Raw genomic sequence first — 21,912 nt, forward strand, 5'->3', positions numbered from 1 at the left:
TTTGGCAAAGGAACAATGAAGGGCCATTGGGAGTAGAAGGGCAGAGTTTGGCATGGGGGATATGAAGGGCCATGGGGTGAGTAAAGTGGCATAGGCTGGTACGGAGGGCATGAGGGGTGAATAGCGGTGGGTAGAGGGGCATAATGTGATATGGGTTGGCATGATGGGGCTTGGGGAGTGTGGGTGGCTGAGGGGGTGGAAGAACTAGAGAACTGCTTTTTTGCTGAATCGACTTTAAAAAAAATTCCTGGACATAGTGTTGAAGCAGAGACACCATTCTGGGGAGTGGCGAGTCTGACTGCCAAAGAACCCGATCATCCCAGAATTAAAATCCCAATTTCCACAGCACTTTTTCTTGGAAAGGTTCCAAGTCTGCACTCCCCATGTGGGGGTGAAATTCCAGCCCTGAGTGATGTTACAGTTGTACTGCTATGTAAACAAATTACATTAATAGTATTGTTTTGCAAATTTATATAATTTATACATAGGATGCAATATGTTATTTATATGTAGTAATTATATATCATGCATATGAACAGTAATAAAGTGGGGAAATTGACAGGCTGGATTTCGCTAAATAAAACCTGCATGGACAAACACAACATTTAGCCGTGTGCTGTGTTGGAATGACTCTATGTTCATCATTGTGTGATTACTGTTTTATTTGATTTAATCCTTTAATCTTATTGTGACCATATATATATTTAGATCATATTAAATGATATGGTGTGGTTGAAGATAGGAGGCTCGTGGAAGACTGATATATGTTAAAATAAATCCTTGAGGGTGCGTATAATTTTATGGGCATTGTGTTTTTTGAGGGGCGGTTTGTAAATTGTACTGAGCAGGAAAGCATTGAATCCTGAAGTGCAGAATGTAGTAGTGGTGAAAGGTTGGTGATGCTGATGATGAGGAAAGGTGTAGAGTCGGCCCATTGTTCTCAATTGTTATTACAATAAGATACTGTATTTGTAGAGTACGGGTGGGTTATGTTGCTTCTGTTCTTAAAAACACATTTTTGTATTTTAAATCCTCACCTTCGATGGGTAATACATAAAAGCTCATCTTAAATGATTTGCAACAACACGCATTGAAGATAAACAATTATTTATGGGCACAGGACCAAGAACAGCAGCACGAGGTTCCACGAAGCAGTGAAGAGAAAGAAAAGCAGGTAGCATGAACACCAAGAAAGTATCAGTGTGAGGTAGGAAAGCCACCAATAATGTTGGAATAAGTGCCTCGAAGAATCAGAGTAAGATAGGTGTCCGATGCTGAACCCAGCTATCATGCCACTGTTGTGAATATCTACCCCATGATTAATGTGTTTTAAAATATACCCTTTAGCTTTGGAATATAATTTTTAGTTTTAGAAATCGAAGTTTAACTGTAAAAATTTTAAAAATGGGGTTAATGCAATGTAAACAAGCTGGGAGGTTATTACAGAATAAATCAGCAGTGCAGGACCTAACTGAAAACAGAAATGAAATTAAATGGAAACAAGGACGGGAAACATGGAACTGACTCTCCTTGCCTCTAAGGGCACAAAAACTGAAGCTGAGGTTTGGCAGCCAAAATCTTGGGCAGAGTGAAACTGGTCGAGGGACAAAGTGCCATTCGAGCTCGGTGATATGCCTGTAAGCATTATTGTAGATAGCTGGTGGTGCAACCTCCAACTAGCAGGTGGCGGTACAGACCCACCATGCGGTCTCGAGACAGGGGTCATGTGACAAAGCACTCAGATATAAGTGCGGGCACATCCGTGATCTGCAGATGGTTTTAAGACGTACAAGAGGACAGTCGTGCCCAGGGGTGGTTCCAGGGGAGTACAAAGAAACTCCATGATAACTTGCTCTGTAACAGATCGCTATCTTACCAAGTGTGATTCAATAAAGATCCTGGTTTGGACAAGTCAAAAGTTGTTTGGTAGATTCCTTGCTAGATATCGAACACCAAACACAACCCTCTTTAATTCTGCTGGATCTGTATCACACCACAAGACACTGGCAAGATGGGAAGGGGGGGGCATGGATTAAACAATAACTTTTAAAAAAATGTATTAAAATGTTTTAAATTCTGAGTTCACTTAACTGGGGTGGGGGAGAAATAAGATTACTAACAAGTTGGACGAAAACCTCAAATTTACTGCAGTGACAAAATAGCAAGACATACGACTACATTGTAAAGGCTAACAACAAAAATTCAATGGGAAATGCTGACATATCCACAACTTACACTTGAAAAATGTTACAAAAGTGTAACCAATACCCATGTGCACATTATACAAGCTATGTATATGGTGGGGAACATGGCTTAAAAATTTCCTGGTGGTGCCACCCAGGCACCCTGGCAGTGCCAGCCTGGCACTGCCAAGGTGCCTAGGTGGCATTGCTGGGACACTGCCAGGGTGCTATCTGGCATTTAAAAATGGCGTCCCGATCTGTCAGTATACTGAGGAGTTGCGGCGAGCGGAGCTCCTTGATGTGGAAAAAGGGGTTACATTGGCCACATGTTCCTTACTGAGGCCCCTTATAATATAATCTTTATTAGTGTCACAAGTAGGCTTACATTAACCATGCAATGAAGTTACTGTGAAAAGCCCCTAGTCGCTACATTCCAGCACCTGTTTGGGTACACTGAGGGAGAATTCAGAATGTCCAATTCACCTAACAGCATGTCTTTTGGGACTTGTGGGAGGAAACCGGAGCGCCCGGAGGAAACCCACGCAAACACGGGGAGAACATGCAGAGTCCGCACAGACAGTGACCCAAGCTGGGAATCGAACCCGAGAACCTGGCGCTGTGAAGCAAGTGCTAACTACTATGCTACTGTGCCGCCCTATTTAAGGGCGCTCGCTATGGGACCTTGTTAGTTGACTTGCGCCCCAGGTGCATCCATGCTCTTTTAATTGCCCTGATGCAATCAAAATGCCCAGTGTATTACTGCACTCTTTACTAAGTTTCAGCAGTAAATTCTGAAAAATAACTATTTTGCAATTTGCTGATAAGCGTTACTGAGCATGGAAGCTCTCTCTGATACATTTCCTGCTTTATATTCCTTCTATATTAAGTGCAAAGTTATGGGAAATTAATTTACCACCTTAATAGATGTTAAATCTTCTCACTTGTGCATGTAACTGGGTCACAATGCTGTACTTTGAAAAATACGAATGATAGCAAATGGATTTGCAAGGTGTCTATTTTTACATAGAGGCTCTTCAACAAATTTTTGAAACTAACATTCTCAGAGAATTATGTCTGAAAAGTTCAACCGACTTCAATGTGACTTTTCTGAATAGAGCACTTTTTAAAAAAGTAATGAAAATTAGAAACCTTTTAAAAAGTGGAATGCACGATACAAACATAGAAATTTGGTGCAGGAATGCATGAGGGTTTCAGCAGCAGATGTGCTGGGATGGTGGGGGGACAAGGTGCAGCCTTATGTTATGGAGGTGGCTCAATGACAGTGTGGATAAGTGGTTGGAAGGTTATCTCTGGGTCAAATATGACACCAAGCTTTTACACAATGAGTTTAGAGACTTGCCAGGGAGAAAGGATGGAGTTGGTAGCTGTGAACAGTCTTTGCCTGGGGATCAGAGATAAGGGGCGAGATTCTCTGGCCTCCCACGAAGATCCCGCCAGCATGAGCAGCCAGAACATCGCACCCATTTACTTTGGTCTTCCCAATATTTAACGGAAGGAATTTTTGCTTTAAAGGGTCATTATTTCACATGACAGAGGCACACTGTGTGTTGGAAGATTGCACAAGTATAGCATTTAAACTAATAAATCTTCAGGCACTTTTGCATTAACTGACGCCTGTGTTAAACGTACCACCAGAGAAAGACAGGGACTGGGCAGATAATTGTTGTGTCGGCAGGCATTAATCTTAGGTGGCAACCAATCTATTAGAATTTTCAATTATGAACTTCAGTTAATTTTTGCTGACCTAAATCACCTGCGTAATCCATGCCTCTGGTGTACCATCTGTCCTAAACAGTTCTTACTCAATGACAAGTTTAATGAAGGGTTATTTCACAGTCTCAAGCCAAAGACAAAAAGAAACCTTTTGCTTTGATTACCAGTATGTTTCAGAATGCAGGACACAAGGTCAACAAGAGCAGCATGTTCAAAACGAGGAAAGCAATTACTAACGTGGTGCACAGCTCATAATTGTAGGACTTTGTGGAGAGAATGAAGCCCTTGTTTTAGCACATGTAGTATGTGGCATCCCACTCATACCACATACACAGTTATAATTAGTTGGTCTAACTCAATTCTTACATGACGAACAGGTCCCTATTTGCAAAATGCCAAAAACCTTCGCAACTCATTCCGAAGTCAGTGGGCCGGAAGTTCCTTACATAGAACATACAGTGCAGAAGGAGGCCATTCGGCCCATCGAGTCTGCACCGTCCCATTTAAGCCCTCACTTCCACCCTATCCCCATAATCCAATAACCCCCCTGAACCTTTTTGGGCACTAAGAGCAATTTACCATGGCCAATCCACCTAACCTGCACATCTTTGGACTGTGGGAGGAAATTGGAGCACCCGGAGGAAACCCACGCAGACACGGGGAGAACGTGCAGACTCCGCACAGACAGTGACCCAGCGGGGAATCAAACCTGGGACCCAGGTGCTGTAACGCCACAGTGCTAGCCACTGTGCTACCGTGCTGCCCTTGGAATGACAATCAGTGTTAGGTTGCCACTCTGTACCCAATTTTTTACCTTGACGTTTTTTCAAACCTCTGACCCGATTTTGGACTCAGGCGAGCGAGATGCAGTCGGTGCCTCGCATCGAAGTGCAGCTGGGACAAAGGGAAGGAGTCCACGCCCCATTTTTTACAGCACTAGCTGACATAAACCAGGCAATTAAAGTCCATTGAAGTTAGGGCGGCACGGTGGCGCAGTGGATAGCTCTGGGACTGTGGCGCTGAGGTCCAGGGTTCGATCCCGGCCCTGGGTCACTGTCCGTGTGGAATTTGTACATTCTCCCCGTGTTTGCGTGGGTTTCGCCCCCACAACCCAAAGATGTGCAGGCTAGGTGGATTGGCCACGCTAAATTACCCCTTAATTGGGAAAACAAATAATGGGTACTCAAAATTTTTTTTTTTTTTAAAGTCCATTGAAGTTTAACGGTCCTCAACAGTCCAGGTTGACAGTAAGTGTCTAAGGTAAGTCGGTAGGATTTGGGGAGTGGGGTGGATCAGAAAGGAGCGGAACGGGAAGTGATTGGAGTCAACAATCCCTGTAGGGGTGGAGGAATCTGGTGGGTGGGGAGTTCCTGTCGGGAGTTGCAATCCCTTGGGGATGGAGGGAGCCCCATTTGACGGGGGGAGGGTAGTGAGAACCATTGGGAACCATCCAAAGTTGGCAATTTAAATCGCATTTTCGGATGGTTACCAGTATAGGGTAATTGCCCAGGGGAGAGATACATAGAAAATAGAAGTAGGCCATTTGGCTCTTCGAGCCTACTGCACCATTCATTGTGATCATTCAACTCAATAGCCTCTTCCTGCTTTTCCCCATATTCTTTGATCCCTTTAGCCCCAAGAGCTTTATCTAATTCCGTCTTGAAAACATACAATGTTTTAGCCTCAACTACTTTCTGCGTTAGTGAATTCCAGAGGCTCATCGCTCTCTGGGTGAAGAAATTTCTCCTGATTTCAGTCCTAAATGGTCGAGCCCATATCCTCAGACTGTGACCTCCAGTTTTGGACTCGTTCCACCTACGGGAACATCCTTCCTGCATTTACCCTGTCTAGTCTGGTTAGAATTTTACAGGCTGCGATGAGATCATAGAATCCTGGCAGTGCAGATGGAGGTCATTCGGCCCATCGAGTCTACACCGACCCGCCAAAGGAGCACTCGACCTAGGCACACATGGCCCACCCCATTCCCACTACCCCGTAACCTAACCTGCACATCTTTGGACTGTGGGAGAAAAGGGAGAAACCGGAAGAAAACCACACAGTCACGGAGAGAAGTGCAAACTCCACACAGACATCCATTCGAGGTTGGATTCGAACCCGGGTCTCTGGCACTGTGAGGCAGTAGTGCTAATGAATGCCGCCCCTAATCCTGTCTCATTCTTCTGAACTCCAGCGAGTAAAATCCTAACTGATTCAATCCCTCATAGGTCAGTCCCACCACCCCAACAATCAGTCTGGTAAAGATTTGCTCCACTCCCTCCAGAGCAAGAACATCCTTCCTGAGATATGGAGACCCAAACTGCACCGGTGTGGCCTCACCAGGGCCCTGTATAATTGCAGCAGCACATCCTTACTCCTGTGCTCGAATCCTCTCGCTATGAAGGCCAACACACCATTTGCCTTGTTTACCACCTGCTGCACATAGAACCATAGAATCTCTACAGTGCAGAAGGAGGCCATTCGGCCCATCAAGTCTGCATCAGCCCTTGGAAAGAGCACCCTACTTAGGTCCGCACCTCCACCCTATCCCTGTAACCCCACCTAACCTTTTGGACACTAAGGGGCAATTTAGCGTGGCCAATCCACTTAACCTGCACATCTTTGGGCTGTGGGAGGAAACCGGAGCGCCCGGAGGAAACCCACACAGATATGGGCGGGGTGGGGGGGGGATGCAAAATCCACACAGGCAGTCACCCAAGGAAGGCCGGAATTGAACCGGGGTCCCTGGAGCTGTGAGGCAGCAATGCTAACCACTGTGCCACGGTGTCACATGTTTGCCTTCACCGACTGGTGTATAAAAGACACCGAGATCTCGTTGCACTTTCCCCTCTCTCAATTTATAGCCATTCATATAAAAATCTGCCTTCCTGTTTTAGCTACCAAAGTGGATAACCTCACATTTATCCACATTATACTGCATCGGCCATGCATTTGCCGACTCACTCAACTTGTCAAATCACACTGAAGCATCTCTGCATCCTCCTCACAGCTCACCCTCCCACTCAGCTTTGTGTCATCTGCAAATTTGGAGATATTCCATTTAGTTCCTCATCTAAATCATTAATATGAATTGTGAATAGCTGGGGTCCCAGCATCGATCTCTGTGATACCCCAGTAATAACTGAAATGAAATGAAATGAAAATCGCTTATTGTGACAAGTAGGCTTCAAATGAAGTTACTGTGAAAAACCCCTAGTCGCCACATTCCGGCGCCTGTTTGGGGAGGCTGTTACGGGAATCGAACCGTGCTGCTGGCCTGCCTTGGTCTGCTTTCAAAGCCAGCGATTTAGCCCTGTGCTAAACAGCCCCTGCCATTTGGAAAAAGACCCGTTTATTCCTACTCTTTGTTTCCTGTCTGCCAACCGGTTTTCTATCCATATCAATTGACTACCCCCAATCTAATGCACTTTAATTTTACATACTAATGTCGCATGTGGGACTTTGTTGAAAGCCTTCTGACAATCCAAATGAACCATATCCTCTGGTTCCCCCTCAACAACTCGACTAGTTACATCAGCGAAGAATTCCAGTAGATTTGTCAAGCATGATTTCCCTTTTCGTACATCCATGCTGACTCTATCCGATTCTGCCACTGTTTTCCAAGTGCTCTGCTATTAAATCATTTATAATGGACTCGAGCATCCTCACTACTGATGTCAATTTGATTGGTCTATAATTCCCTGTGTTCTCCCTGCCTACCTTTTTAAATAGTGGGTTTACGTTAGCTCCCCTCCAATCTGTAGGAACTGTTTCAGAGATTATAGCATCTTGGAAAATAATAAGCACTCTGGGATGTAGATTATCAGGCCCTGGGGATGTATTTGACCTTCAATCCCAACAATTTCCCCAACACCATTTGTTCCCCAACATTTCTGGTATGTTATAGAATCATAGAATCATAGAAGTTTACAGCATGGAAACAGGCCCTTCGGCCCAACCAGTCCATGCCGCCCAGTTTTTTACCATTAAGCTAGTCCCAGATGCCCGCACTTGGCCCATAACCCTCTATACCCATCTTACCCATGTAACCATCTAAATGCTTTTTGAAAGACACAATTGTACCCGCTTCTACTACTACCTCTGGCAGCCCATTCCAGACACTCACTACCCTCTGAGTGAAGAAATTGCCCCTCTGGGCCCTTCTGAATCTCTCCCCTCTCACCTTAAACCTATGCCCTCTAGTTTTAGACTCCCCTACCTTTGGGAAAAGATGTTGACTATCTACCTTATCTATGCCCCTCATTATTTTATAGACCTCTATAAGATCACCCCTAAGCCTCCTACGCTCCAGGGAAAAAAGTCCCAGTCTATCCAGCCTCTCCTTATAACTCAAACCATCAAGTCCCGGCAACATCCTAGTAAATCTTTTCTGCACTCTTTCTAGTTTAATAATATCCTTTCTATAATAGGGTGACCAGAACTGCACACAGTATTCCAAGTGTGGCCGTACCAATGTCTTGTACAACTTCAACAAGACGTCCCACTCCTATATTCAATGTTCTGACCAATGAAACCAAGCATGCCGAATGCCTTCTTCACCACCCTGTCCACCTGCGACTCCACCTTCAAGGAGCTATGAACCTGTACTCCTAGATCTCTTTGTTCTATAACTCTCCCCAACGCCATACCATTAACTGAGTAGGTCCTGGCCTGATTCGATCTGCCAAAATGCATCACCTCACATTTATCTAAATTAAACTCCATCTGCCATTCGTCGGCCCACTGGCCTAATTGATCAAGATCCCGTTGCAATCCTAGATAACCTTCTTCACTATCCACTGTGCCACCAATCTTGGTGTCATCTGCAAACTTACTAACCATGCCTCCTAAATTCTCATCCAAATCATTAATATAAATCACAAATAACAGTGGACCCAGCACCGATCCCTGAGGCACACCACTGGTCACAGGCCTCCAGTTTGAAAAACAACCCTCTACAACCACCCTCTGCCTTCTGTCGTCCAGCCAATTTTGAATCCAATTGGCAACCTCACCCTGGATCCCGTGAGCTTTAACCTTCTGCAACAACCTACCATGCGGTACCTTGTCAAAGGCTTTGCTAAAGTCCATGTAGACAACGTCTACTGCACTACCCTCATCTACCTTCTTGGTCACTCCCTCAAAAAACTCAATCAAATTTGTGAGACATGATTTTCCACGCACAAAGCCATGCTGACTGCCCCGAATCAGTCCTTGCCTCTCTAAATGCTTGTAGATCCTGTCTCTCAGAATACCTTCTAGCAACTTACCTACTACAGACGTTAGGCTCACCGGTCTGTAGTTCCCAGGCTTTTCCCTGCTGCCCTTCTTAAACAAGGGCACAACATTCGCCACTCTCCAATCTTCAGGCACCTCACCTGTGGCTGCCGATGATTCAAATATCTCGGTTAGGGGACCCGCAATTTCCTCCCTAGCCTCCCACAACATCCTGGGATACATTTCATCAGGTCCCGGGGATTTATCTACCTTGATGCGCTTTAAGACTTCCAGCACCTCCTCCTCTGTAATATGCACACTTCTCAAGACATCACTATTTATTTCCCTTAGTTTCCTAACATCCATGCCTTTCTCCACCGTGAATACCGATGAGAAATATTCATTCAGGATCTCACCCAACTCTTGTGGCTCTGCACATAAATGCCCTTGTTGATCCTTAAGAGGCCCTACTCTGTCCCTAGTTACTCTTTTCCCCTTTATGTATCTGTAGAATCTCTTTGGATTCTCCCTTGCATTATTTGCCAAAGCAATTTCATGTCCCCTTTTTGCCCTCCTGATTTCCCTCTTAACTCTATTTCGACAATCTCTATACTCTTCAAGGGATCTACTTGATCCCAGTTGCTTATGTACGTCATATGCCTCCTTCTTCTTTTTGACCAGAGTCTCAATATCTCGAGTCATCCAGGGTTCCCTACTTCTACCAGCCTTGCCCTTCACTCTAAAGGGAATGTGCTTACCCTGCACCCTGGTTAACACATTTTTAAAAGCCTCCCATTTACCAGCCGTCCCTTTGTCTGCCAATAGTCTCCCCCAATCTACCTCTGCAAGTTCCTGTCTGATACCATCAAAATTGGCCTTGCCCCAATTAAGAATTTTAACTCTTGGGCCAGACCTATCATTCTCCATAGCAATCTTAAAACTAATGGAATTATGGTCACTTGTCCCAAAGTGATCCCTCACTAGCACTTCTATCACTTGCCCTTCCTTATTTCCCAAGACGAGGTCAAGTTTTGCCCCCTCTCTAGTCGGTCCATCCACATACTGAATGAGAAATTCCTCCTGAATACACTCAACAAATTTCCCTCCATCCAAGCCCCTAATGCTATGACTGTCCCAGTCAATGTTGGGAAAGTTAAAGTCCCCTACTACTACCACCCTATTATTCTTGCAGCTATCTGTAATCTCCTTACATATTTGCTCCTCAATTTCCCGCTGACTATTTGGGGGCCTGTAGTACAGTCCTACCAAGGTGATCTCTCCCTTCTTATTTTTCAGTTCCACCCATATAGACTCAGTGGGCGAACCCTCGGATATATCCCCTCTAAGTACTGCCGTGATGTTCTCCCTAATCAAAAACGCCACTCCCCCTCCTCTCTTACCTCCTGTTCTATCCTTTCTATAGCATCTGTAGCCCGGAACATTGAGCTGCCAGTCCTGCCCCTCCCTTAGCCATGTTTCAGTCATAGCTATAATATCCCAGTCCCATGTGCCCGTCCATGCCCTGAGTTCATCCGCTTTGCCCGTCAGGCCCCTTGCATTGAAATAAATGCAGTTTAATGTAGACCTTCCTTGCTCTCTGCCCTGCTTTCTCTGGTCACGCTTTACACACTCTCCCTTCCTGCCTTTTGTTTCTGTCCCCACTGACTTCCTACATCGGTTCCCATCCCCCTGGCACATTAGTTTAAACCCTCCCCAACTGCACTAGCAAACACCCCCCCGAGAACATTGGTTCCGGTCCCACCCAGATGCAGACCGTCCGATTTGTACAGGTCCCACCTCCCCCAGAATCGGTCCCAATGTCCCAGGAATTTGAAACCCTCCCTCTTGCACCATCTCTCAAGCCACGTATTCATCCTAGCTATCCTGTCATTCCTACTCTGACTATCACGTGGCACTGGTAGCAATCCTGAGATTACTACCTTTGAGGTCCTACTTTTTAGTTTAACTCCTAACTCCCTAAATTCAGCTCGTAGGACCTCATCCCGTTTTTTACCTATATCGTTGGTGCCTATATGCACCACGACAGCTGGCTGTTCACCCTCCCCCTCCAGAATGCCCTGCAGCCGCTCCGAGACATCCTTGACCCTTGCACCAGGGAGGCAACATACCAACCTGGATTCTCGTTTGCGTCCGCAGAAACGCCTGTCTATTCCCCTTACGATTGAATCCCCTATCACTATAGCTCTGCCACTCTTTTTCCCGCCCTTCTGTGCAGCAGAGCCAGCCACGGTGCCATGAACCTGGCTGCTGCCACCTTCCCCTGGTGAGCCATCTCCCCCAACAGTTTCCAAAACGGTAAATCTGTTTTGGAGGGAGATGACCGCAGGGGATCCCTCTTACTTGTGTCCTGCTTTGTGAAGACAGAACCAAAGTATGTATTTAGTTGGTCAGCCATTTCTTTGTTCCCTATTATAAATTACCCTGTTACTGATTGTAAGAGACCGACATTTGTCTTCACCAATCTTTTTTTCTTCACGTATCTATAGAAACTTTTACAGTCGGTTTTTATGTTTCCTGCAAGCTTATTCTCATATTCTATTTTCCCCTTCTTAATCAATCCCTTTGTCCTCCTTTGCTGAATTCTAAACTGCACCCAATCCTCAGGCCTGATGTTTTTCCTGGCCAATTTGTATGCTTCTTCCATGGATCTAATACAATCTCTACTTTCCCCTGTAAGCCATGGTTTGGCCACGGTTTTATTTTTGCACCGGACAGGAATAAACAATTGTTGCAGTTCACCCAAGCGCTCTTTGATGTTTGTCATCCCGTATCCACTGTCATCCCTTCGAGTAACGGTTCTCGGTCCATCATAGCCAACTTGCGCCAACTACCATCGTAGTTTCCTTCATTAAGGTTCAGGAACCCAGTCTCAGAATCAAGGAAATCACTCTTCATCTTGATAAAGAATTCTATCATATTATGTTCACTCATCCCCAATTAGCCTCGCACAACTAGATTGCCAATTATACATTTCTCATTACATTTCTGGGCAACTTTCATATAAACTTTACCTGGAAAACTCCGAAGGGGATTCCCAAGCACATCTTTGGGGTACACCTCCAATACAACGTTGGTGAGCTCAGAAGTTACAACCCCAAATGTATTTGCGAAACTAGAAGATTTCCTATGGGCTGTTCATAGTCAGAAAGAGACAGTGAGTAGTCAAAGCTAAGGATGACTTTGAGATGGGGATGCACAAAGTTGGGGCCGCAGGATCAAGCCATACTTTCAAGTACATTCCTAGGATCAGAAGCATTAGAATGGACAGCCAACAATCACAAAGACTGCTGAAAGAGACTCTAAAGCACTAGTGAGATTTGACATTGCTGGGGGAGGGATCCTGGAACCATTGGGAATGGAGTTCACGAGGACTGGGAGCTTTTGGAACAGTAATGGATACTGGGAACTCCAGGATATAGCAGTGTTGTACAGACTTTGACAGGGGATTGTGACAGCTTTAACATTAGAAATAGCTATTGCAGTGCCGCCGAAACGAGTAACAGATATTACAGGGAGAACAAAGGCTAGCACACTCCAGCAAACAAATTTAATATATCGATTGTACAACAGAAACAATGAGTAAGTCATCACATTCCATCTCAAAATGCATTAGAACTCCTATGTCAGGCTTTGTCAATGAAAAAAGCAATTTGAAAGTGTCAACACTGACCTGTGGCGTCAGTAGCTCTACAACCAGTATTTACAATATTAAAAGTCCTGTAGCCAACATTAGTTGAGTTACCTTCCCACGTTAGCACAACAGCAAGGGCTTGAAGCCAAGATATTACTATGGGCTTTCTGAGCCCAAGGTTCATCTATCCTATGAGCATAGGAATGTAATATAGATGCAAATGTTTGTAAGTAACATTCTTCCTTACTGTCACAGAATGGTAAACATGACAATTCTGATCTTTCAATCCAAAATTCAAAATTTCAATTCCAGAGCCCAAAGCTCTGGAAATCCTTTTCTCTCTCTGCCTCTCCCTCCTTCTTTAAGATGCCCTAACCTGCCTCCTTGACCAAGCTTTTAGTTATCTGTACCAAGTGGCTCTGTATCAAATGTGTGTCTGTTGCAAATCTATGAAGTGCTTTGTGATGTTTTACTATGTTGAACATACTATATATTGTATTGTATTTTTCTCTTTCACTGTCTCTTTAAACTCAGGGGCTGGTTTAGTACAGTGGGCTAAACAGCTGGCTTGTAATGCAGAACAAAGCCAGCAGCGCTTCAATTCCCCGAACAGGCGCCGGAATGTGGTGACTAGGGGCTTTTCACAGTAACTTCATTGAAGCCTACTTGTGACAATAAGCGATTATTAATATTATTATTATTATAGTGGCTATTATATTGGTCCCTATCCATATGAAGAGGCCTACCACAACAAGGTTTCTTCAGCTTATCACTGATTCTGTTCCTAAGTTTGCATTAATGTGGAATACTTAGCCTGCAACCAGCTCAAAAGGAATCCCAGAACTGGTGAATGGCTGGGGTAAAGACGGGAAGGGTGGACAGAGCGATGAAGCCAGAAATAGGATGGGAACATGAATGGAGTTAAATCCATACTTTACTGTTCATTGCAGGAACATCCCCAGTTCATGAGGACAAATAAATGCGGTGTGAACGATTGCTATTCTGGCAGAGGTCAGTAATATTTCTTGGTAACAAGTAGGAAAATTATATAATTGCTCAGAATTTCGGCCCCATTCACTGCAAGCGGATATCCCGTTATGGCCACAAAATCTCACGCGAGGACCAAAATGGGATTTGCGCTAGCGAAATTTCAGTTTGAGATCACCCCCCGCCGGTGCCGTGATCAGGTTCATTAATACCTTCTTTTAATTTGTTGCAGTCTTTCAATACTCACACCCCCTCCCCGCGCCCAATTCGGTGCGGTCTTCAAATTTCGAAATCGTGTTTTTGATTTCAAAGTTATTTATGTAAATTGTTCAATCAAGTAGGAACCTGGACATTATTAACTAAGCTTAATTTTCAAACCAACTTTTCAAAATATCGTCCCACAAATGAAAGATTTTCCCCCTGACACTTAAACTATTTGAAGGTCGATTATGTCCCATTTCAAAGCTGTCGTGTGTTCCTTTTATTATTTTTTTCTTCAATGTCCTAGACGGAGGCCTATTTAACAGGTAGGTCTGCCACGTTACTGCTTCTCCAATACTGACGTTATCTCCATTAGTTTTTCATTGTGCTTTTTAAATAGCGCTCTTTTTGACTTACATTGGCAAGAAAGATGGATCAATAGAATGTCACTACGACTGTTTTGTATCAAATTGCTTTCGCTGATAAATGGCATAATGCCATGAAACACAAAATTATATCTCTAAAAAGCAGAACATTTATTGACTTTACAATGAGCAACCATGCCCAGCCCTTGTATGTGACGGAGATGGCAGATTTGGCATGGAATTACATTGTTCCATTCTTGAACGGTGGATTAACTCTCGAGCAAAACATCTCTATGAGTCCACAAGGGACGTTTCAGGACAGACCAGTGCAGTGAAATTTAATCTCAACATTTTATTCCTTTGCTGTACATGTTTCTGAGAGGATCAGGCTTGATGATAAATCACCATCAGATATTGGGGGTAAGTTATCAATCCTGCTTCGAACACAATATGGGTGAAAACAAAATAAATAAATAACCTCTCAGCAAAATAGCATGAGCATTTTTAAAAATCAAACAGAACATTGCTTTTGTAGTCCAGGCAACCCATGCTGCACAGAAATAAATCATTTGATTCCTCAAGTGGACCTTCATATTCTTTCTTCAACTTAACATATTCTTAATTAAACATCGATCTACAAGCAGCGAGAATATGGCGCCCTCTCCTCAGAGTCCAAACATCGATCTACAAGCAGCGAGAATATGGCACACCCCGCCAGTTAGGGGAGAATCCCGCCCAATATTCTCAATTGCTTAAGAATTGAAAAAAAGCTAGCAGTCCAAATTAAACTGCTCGGCACATTAAATGAGAAGTTGGAAACTGTAGACCAGTTAAATTACAGCTAAACCTGGCCTTGTATCTTGAATCAACCCTAAATGACAAGCTCTCAACATGAGCTAAAAGCAAATTACTGCAAATGCTGGAATCTGAAAAACCCCCAGAAAATACTGGCCAAACGCAGCAGGTCTGACAGCATCTGAGGAGAGTGAAGGGAGCAAACGTTTTTAATCTGGATGACTCTTCGTCAAAGCTGAAGAGAACTGGAAATGGGGTCAGATTTATACTGTTGTTTGGGGGGGGATGGGTCGGACGTGAAGCGGTGGGGCTGGATAGGGGGGCAGCCACCAAAAGTGGGCCTTTTGTCTTTCTGTCCATGACATCTTTGTCAATCTCCGCCTATCGCTGTCTCCTATTCAGCCCTACTGTTCCACACCCCACCAACAGTGTAAATATGACCCTATTCCCAGATCTCGAAACATTACCTCCCTTCTCTCTGATGCTGTCAGACCTCCTGCGATTGTCCAGTATTGTCTGTTTTTGAATCATAACAGCTGTTATTTACTCACCAATTTGGCTTTTACTTTCTCACTAATTAAACCAATTTGAATACAGAGAGACACTTGCTCACCATTTTAGAATTATCGCACATTGAAAAGAGCACTCAGCTAAACGGAACCATGCAGGAATTAATATTCCACATGAACCTCCACCCATTTCATCTCTCTTTCTCCCTGACATCCTTATATTGCTAATTTCTTCATCTGCGAACCCCTTCCAATGCAACAATGTCAAGTTGAACTTTGGGTGGTCACGGTTTTGTTATAAATGCTGAGGAAGCGTTGAATTTGGCTCAAAGGAAAGGAGAGGAAAATGAAAATGAATGTCACTCTAGGGAGCTCTCAATATCTCCCAGCTACCATTTCACATCTTAATTTATTTTATTCTTTCATGGGATTTGGACATCGCTGGCTCGGCCAGCATTTACTGCACGTCCCCAATTTCTCGTGAAGGTGGTGGTGAGCTGCCTTCTTGGACTGCTTCAGTCCGTGTGTTGTAGGTATACCCACAGCGCTGTGTGGAAGGCAGTTCCAGGATGTTAACCCAGTGTCACTGAAGGAACACTGATATGGGTCCAATTCAAGATAGTGAGTGGCTTGGAGGGGAACACTATGGTAGTGTTCCCATGCTTCTGCTGTCCTGGTCCTAGAGGTCATGAGTTTGGAAGGGGCTATCGGAGGAAGCTTGATGAGTTGCTGCAGTGCATCTTGTTGATCATACCCACTGCTGCCACTGTGCATCAGTGGTGCAGGAAGTGAATGTTGAAGGTGAAGACAGGGTGCCAATCAAGCAAGCTGCTTTGTTGTGGACGGTGTCAAGCTTCTTGAGTGTTGTTGGAGCTGCACTCATCCAATCAAGAAGCATTCCATCATGCTTCTGACTTGTGCCTTGTAGAAGGTGGACAAGCAAAGGGAAATGGTTGAAATATCTCTTGTTGGAGATGGTCATTGTCTGGCACTTGTGTGGCATGAATGCATAAAAGTGTTAGTCACATGCTGCCTTGTTTACAGCTGGCAAGCAGTCAGTAAAACCAGAAAAGTATATATACTTTAAAAAATAGCTTTCCCATAAATTTAAATGCTTAAATAAATTGAAGAGATACATGACTAACAATTGTTCTTACCTCTATTAACTTCCGTTCATAAGTGTTAGACAGCTCATCATTATCGACCACAGGTTTAGGTTCCGGGATCATAATCTCTGGATCACCACTCCGCAAGTTTGGAAGAACTAAATGAGATGAGATAATAAGACAAGTCTAAAATTTGTTATTTTGTGAAAACATTTTTATAGCTTTTAATACTGACACATTATTGTACCTTAAAAATCATTCCAATTACCATAGAACATAGAACATTACAGCGCAGTACAGGCCCTTCGGCCCTCGATGTTGCGCCGACCTGTGAAACCACTCTAAAGCCCATCTACACTATTCCCTTATCGTCCATATGTCTATCCAATGACCATTTGAATGCCCTTAGTGTTGGTGAGTCCACTACTGTTGCAGGCAGGGCATTCCACGCCCTTACTACTCTCTGAGTAACGAACCTACCTCTGACATCTGTCTTATATCTATCTCCCCTCAATATAAAGCTATGTCCCCTCGTGCTAGATATCACCATCCAAGGAAAAAGGCTCTCACTGTCCACCCTATCCAATCCTCTGATCATCTTGTATGCCTCAATTAAGTCACCTCTTAACCTTCTTCTCTCTAACGAAAACAGCCTCAAGTCCCTCAGCCTTCCCTCATAAGATCTTCCCTCCATACCAGGCAACATTCTGGTAAATCTCCTCTGCACCCTTTCCAATGCTTCCACATCCTTCCTATAATGCGGCGATCAGAATTGCACGCAATACTCCAAATGCGGCCGCACCAGAGTTTTGTACAGCTGCAACATGACCTCATGGTTCCGAAACTCAATCCCTCTACCAATAGAAGCTAACACACCGTACGCCTTCTTAACAACCCTCTCAACCTGAGTGGCAACTTTCAGGGATCTATGTACATTGACATCGAGATCTCTCTGCTCATCCACACTGCCAAGAATCTTATCATTAGCCCAGTACTCTGTCTTCTTGTTATTCCTTCCAAAATGAAGCACCTCACACTTTTCTGCATTAAACTCCATTTGCCACCTCTCAGCCCAGCGCTGCAGCTTATCTAAGTCGCTCTGTAACTTGTAACATCCTTCCGCACTGTCCACAACTCCACCGACTTTAGTGTCATCTGCAAATTTACCAAGATTACTACAATATCTTTAAGTCATTTCCTTTGGGAACAACTAGATTAATTTTAAAACTCTAAATAATTGACTTAGCTTCCTTCCAGTGATGTTAACCACATTACATCTCCTAGATACACACACTAAAGGCAGACAAAAATAGAACGGATGAATTAACTTTGAGGAAATAACAGGTCACTTTCAGTGGGTAACATGAAATACAAAGACACAAAATATCCAAAGACAAATAGTTATTTCCTTCACTTTGAATGCAGCTAGCAGACAATTCAGTATTAATCACGATAAAATGTATTTCAAATTTAGCTACTTTCCAACCTTATGTCGCTGGATAACATTTCTTTTAAAATATCACTTAAATCCTAATGGACCCAAACTCAGTGAATCCAGCAAAGGTCAGCCCTGTAGCCAGCTCTGCCATTTGATAAGATCATGGCTGACCTGATAGTGGAGTCAACTCTACTTTCCTGTCAACCTGCTATAGCTTCTGACTGCCTTGTTAATCAAGAATCTAACTAGCTCAGTCTTAAATTCCAGATATTAATTGCCTTTCTGTCCTTCTTGCCAAAATAGACAAGTTCACATTTTCCTACATTATACTCCAGTTGCCAATTTTTTGCCCCCTCAACTTAACCGATCGATATCAGTTTGTAGACACTTTACCTCTTATTGACAACTTACTTTCCTTCCTATCTTGGTACCATCAGCAAATTTTGCTGCCATTCAGTCCCTTCATCCAAGGTATTGATAGAGATTGGAAATAGTTGAGGCGCCAACACTGATCCTTGTGGCACTCCACTGGTTACAGTTTGCCAACCTGAAATTTATCCACATTCTCTGCTTCCTGGTAGTTAACCAATTCTCTATCCATGCCAATATGTTATCCCTATACCAGGAGTTCTTATGTTAAGTCGTATCCTTTAATGCAACACCTTATCAAATGCCTGTAAATCCACATCTACAAGTTCCCTATTATCCATGCTGCTTGTTATTTCCTCAAATAACTCTAAATAAACTAGTCTAATGCAGTTTCCCTTTCACAAAGCCATGTTTACTCTGATTGCATTAAGGTTTTCTAAGTGTCCTGTTTTAATCTCCTGAATAACAGATTTAAGCGTTTTCCCTGACAGATGTTAGGATAACTGGCCTGTATTTTCCTGCTTTCTGGCTCCTTCCTTTCTTGAATAGAGTAGTTATATTTGTTATTTTCCAATCTGATGGGACTGTTCCAATTGGAAAATTAAAAACAGTGCATCTACTATCTCCGCAGCCACTTATTTTACTTCACCTTCACCTGAGGAAGGAGCAGCGCTCTGAAAGCTAGTGACATCGAAACAAACCTGTTGGACTTTAACCTGGTGTTGTAAGACTTCGTACTTATTTTAAGACACTAGAATGTAGCCATCAGGTCCTGGGGACTTGTCAAACTTTAGTTCAAAGAGTTTTCTCAGGACCATTTCCCTGATGATATAATTGTTTTGAGTTCTTCCCTCCCTTTTACCTCTTGATTGACAAGTATTTCTGGGATGTTTTTGGTGTCTTCTACTGTGAAGACAGATGCAAAATGCCTGTTTGACACTTCTGCAATTTCCTTATTTCCCATTATTAATTCCTCATATTCACTCTCTAGAGGATCAATGCTCCCTTTAATTACTCTCTTCCTTTTCAAATATTTATTGCCTTCAAGGTCACATACTGGCAAACTTATGGGAAATTAGTCAAGGCAAGTTTTTCTCTATGTGATCAGATATCCTGGAACCTCAGAGCCTTCCCAATCTAAGGGCACTTCAAGAAAATACGCAGTAGTTCAAAGTGCCACCAACTAATTAATCGATCCTGATTCAGTGTAGCCCTGAAGTGTGTTGAATTATACACACTTACATTACTATATTAGCTTCAAAGGAACATTTAATGTGCTGCTTCATTCACATGACACCCAAGTCATAACACAAGACTTAAAAGATTTTGATTCTCAAGACTGGCACACAAAATTAATAAAGCAACCTCCAATTTAATTTCATCGTTGAAAATATCCTAATTTAAAATCTGGAGACATGTTTCTCAAAATATAATTCAAGATTCAGTCAGTACGACAAGGTCTGAAGATGTCAATCAGAGGAAAAGTTATGATTAAAAATATTTAATTAGTCTTCACAAATTCATTGAGGAACAATACGAACAATATTTGAATAAATTAGTATTCATATTTTGTAAGAATCTGTTCTGTTTTTAACAAGTCATTATCCCAAGGCCAAATGCCAGAGTGTTCCATGGCTTGTCATCCCAAGGCATTCACACAAGTGAATTAACATTTTATAAACATAAGAAATGGGAACAGGAATAGGCCATGCAGAGTCTTGAGCACACCTCTGTTAACTAATAAAATCATGGCTGGTCTTTTACCTCAATTTCCACCCTACCCCACATTCTTTGATTCCCAATATGTCTAATATAACAAGTTAACCAGGAAATAACACACAGTAGTTTGGTATAATTGAGCAAAATTGCAGGGAAAGTGGTTTATAGGATGCGTCCATCAATTCATTACTTCCCTCTAATCTATGAAACGTGTTCCACATGATATTTTATACTGTACTAATATATATGTCCCAAATAACAAAAAATGGAATCCAGTGTTGGGGGGTTATTTTAAACAAAGGTTGAAAACAGGCACAAAATGGGTGCTGTGCTAAAAAGCAATGCCTGTTGTAAAGTATGTATTAAGCATGTAATTTTCAGGCTAATTGACAACTGCAGGTTTAGCACTCTCGCACTGATTGAACACAATTCTCCTGGAGCTGTATATTTAGCCTCCACAAAAGGTGTGGGTGGTGCTGGCTGGGACAGAAGTCAATCTGGAAGTCTGTCTCAAGGAGTCATACAGAGGGTCTCCTATGCGGTACCGGGGTCTTGGCGGAGAAGGCAGAGAAAATGAGGAGTGTTCTTCAGTGCAGCAACATTTTTAATGGCTTGACAGGAGTGGTCAAAGCAGGATCCCATCTCACAAATACACTTCTCAATAACTGTGCCACCCCGAGCAACATAACCTAAACATAGTTCACTTATGATCTAACTATACACTGACATTCACATGTACCATGCTATTGCACCCTTCACAGATACTGCTCACAACGCAGACACATCTCACAGAACTTCAGCCATATGGTCATCGCACACACAAACACGCTGCCAATGCACTGATTCATAATTGCCACTTCTTTTCCAGGACAGGACCAGACAGCGCATAACAGGTAGCAGCAGGATTTGGCCCCAGAATGTCAACTATGCCTGCATCAGATCATTTCCCTTGCAAAAACAGTGCTGGCTGGGAAGGGAGTAAGGGATGTTGTGGTCAGAGGCAGACAATAGGGAATATCACATAGAGACATGTGGCCACTCCAGTTTCCTCACAAATGGACGATTATTCCTGATCCCTTATCATCTAAAGATACCTTCTCCATATTCCATATTGTCTTTTCACACACATGCTGCTACAGTGGCCAGTCAATTTCACTCAGTAAGTGAACTTTGAAAGCTGAGCATGGCGTCGGAATCCTCAGCAATAGCTTGCTTATTCCCGTTCAGCCGGTCAGTTAGGCATGGTCACTAAATGAAGGATTACACACTAAAATGCTTGCAACCTCCGATCTAAGAACTAGCAGTTAGTTGTCAATCAGCCCCTAACCGATCCTCCAAGTGGCAGCACGGTAGCACAGTGGTTAGCACAATGGCTTCACAGCACCAGGGTCCCAAGTTCGATTCCCGGCTCGGGACACTGTCTGTGCGGAGTCTGCACGTTCTCTCCATGTCTGCTTGGGTTTCCTCCAGGTGCTCCAGTTTCCTACCACAGTCCAAAGATATGCAGGGATAGGCGGATTGGCTATGCTAAATTGCCCTTAGTGTCCAAAAAAGGTAAGGTAAGGTGGGGTTACGGGGATAGGGTGGAAGTTGGGGATAGGGTGGAGGTGTAGACTTAGGTAGGGTGCACTTTCCAAGGG

At 43.5% G+C, this 21,912-nt stretch overlaps 1 protein-coding gene across 3 annotated transcripts in view; it reads right to left on the reverse strand.

The window, feature by feature from the left end:
* snx29 (sorting nexin 29) overlaps positions 1-21,912 on the reverse strand; it is a 621,367-nt gene that overhangs the window by 321,261 nt on the left and 278,194 nt on the right. For all 3 annotated transcript variants that reach the window (XM_072481809.1, XM_072481808.1, XM_072481810.1), the window contains one exon: positions 16,798-16,904. In XM_072481809.1, the coding sequence (XP_072337910.1) occupies positions 16,798-16,904 (107 nt within the window). The remainder of the gene's footprint in view (positions 1-16,797; positions 16,905-21,912) is intronic.

The sequence above is a fragment of the Scyliorhinus torazame genome, chromosome 17 (genome assembly GCF_047496885.1).
Source record: "Scyliorhinus torazame isolate Kashiwa2021f chromosome 17, sScyTor2.1, whole genome shotgun sequence".
NCBI classification, from domain to species: domain Eukaryota; kingdom Metazoa; phylum Chordata; class Chondrichthyes; order Carcharhiniformes; family Scyliorhinidae; genus Scyliorhinus; species Scyliorhinus torazame.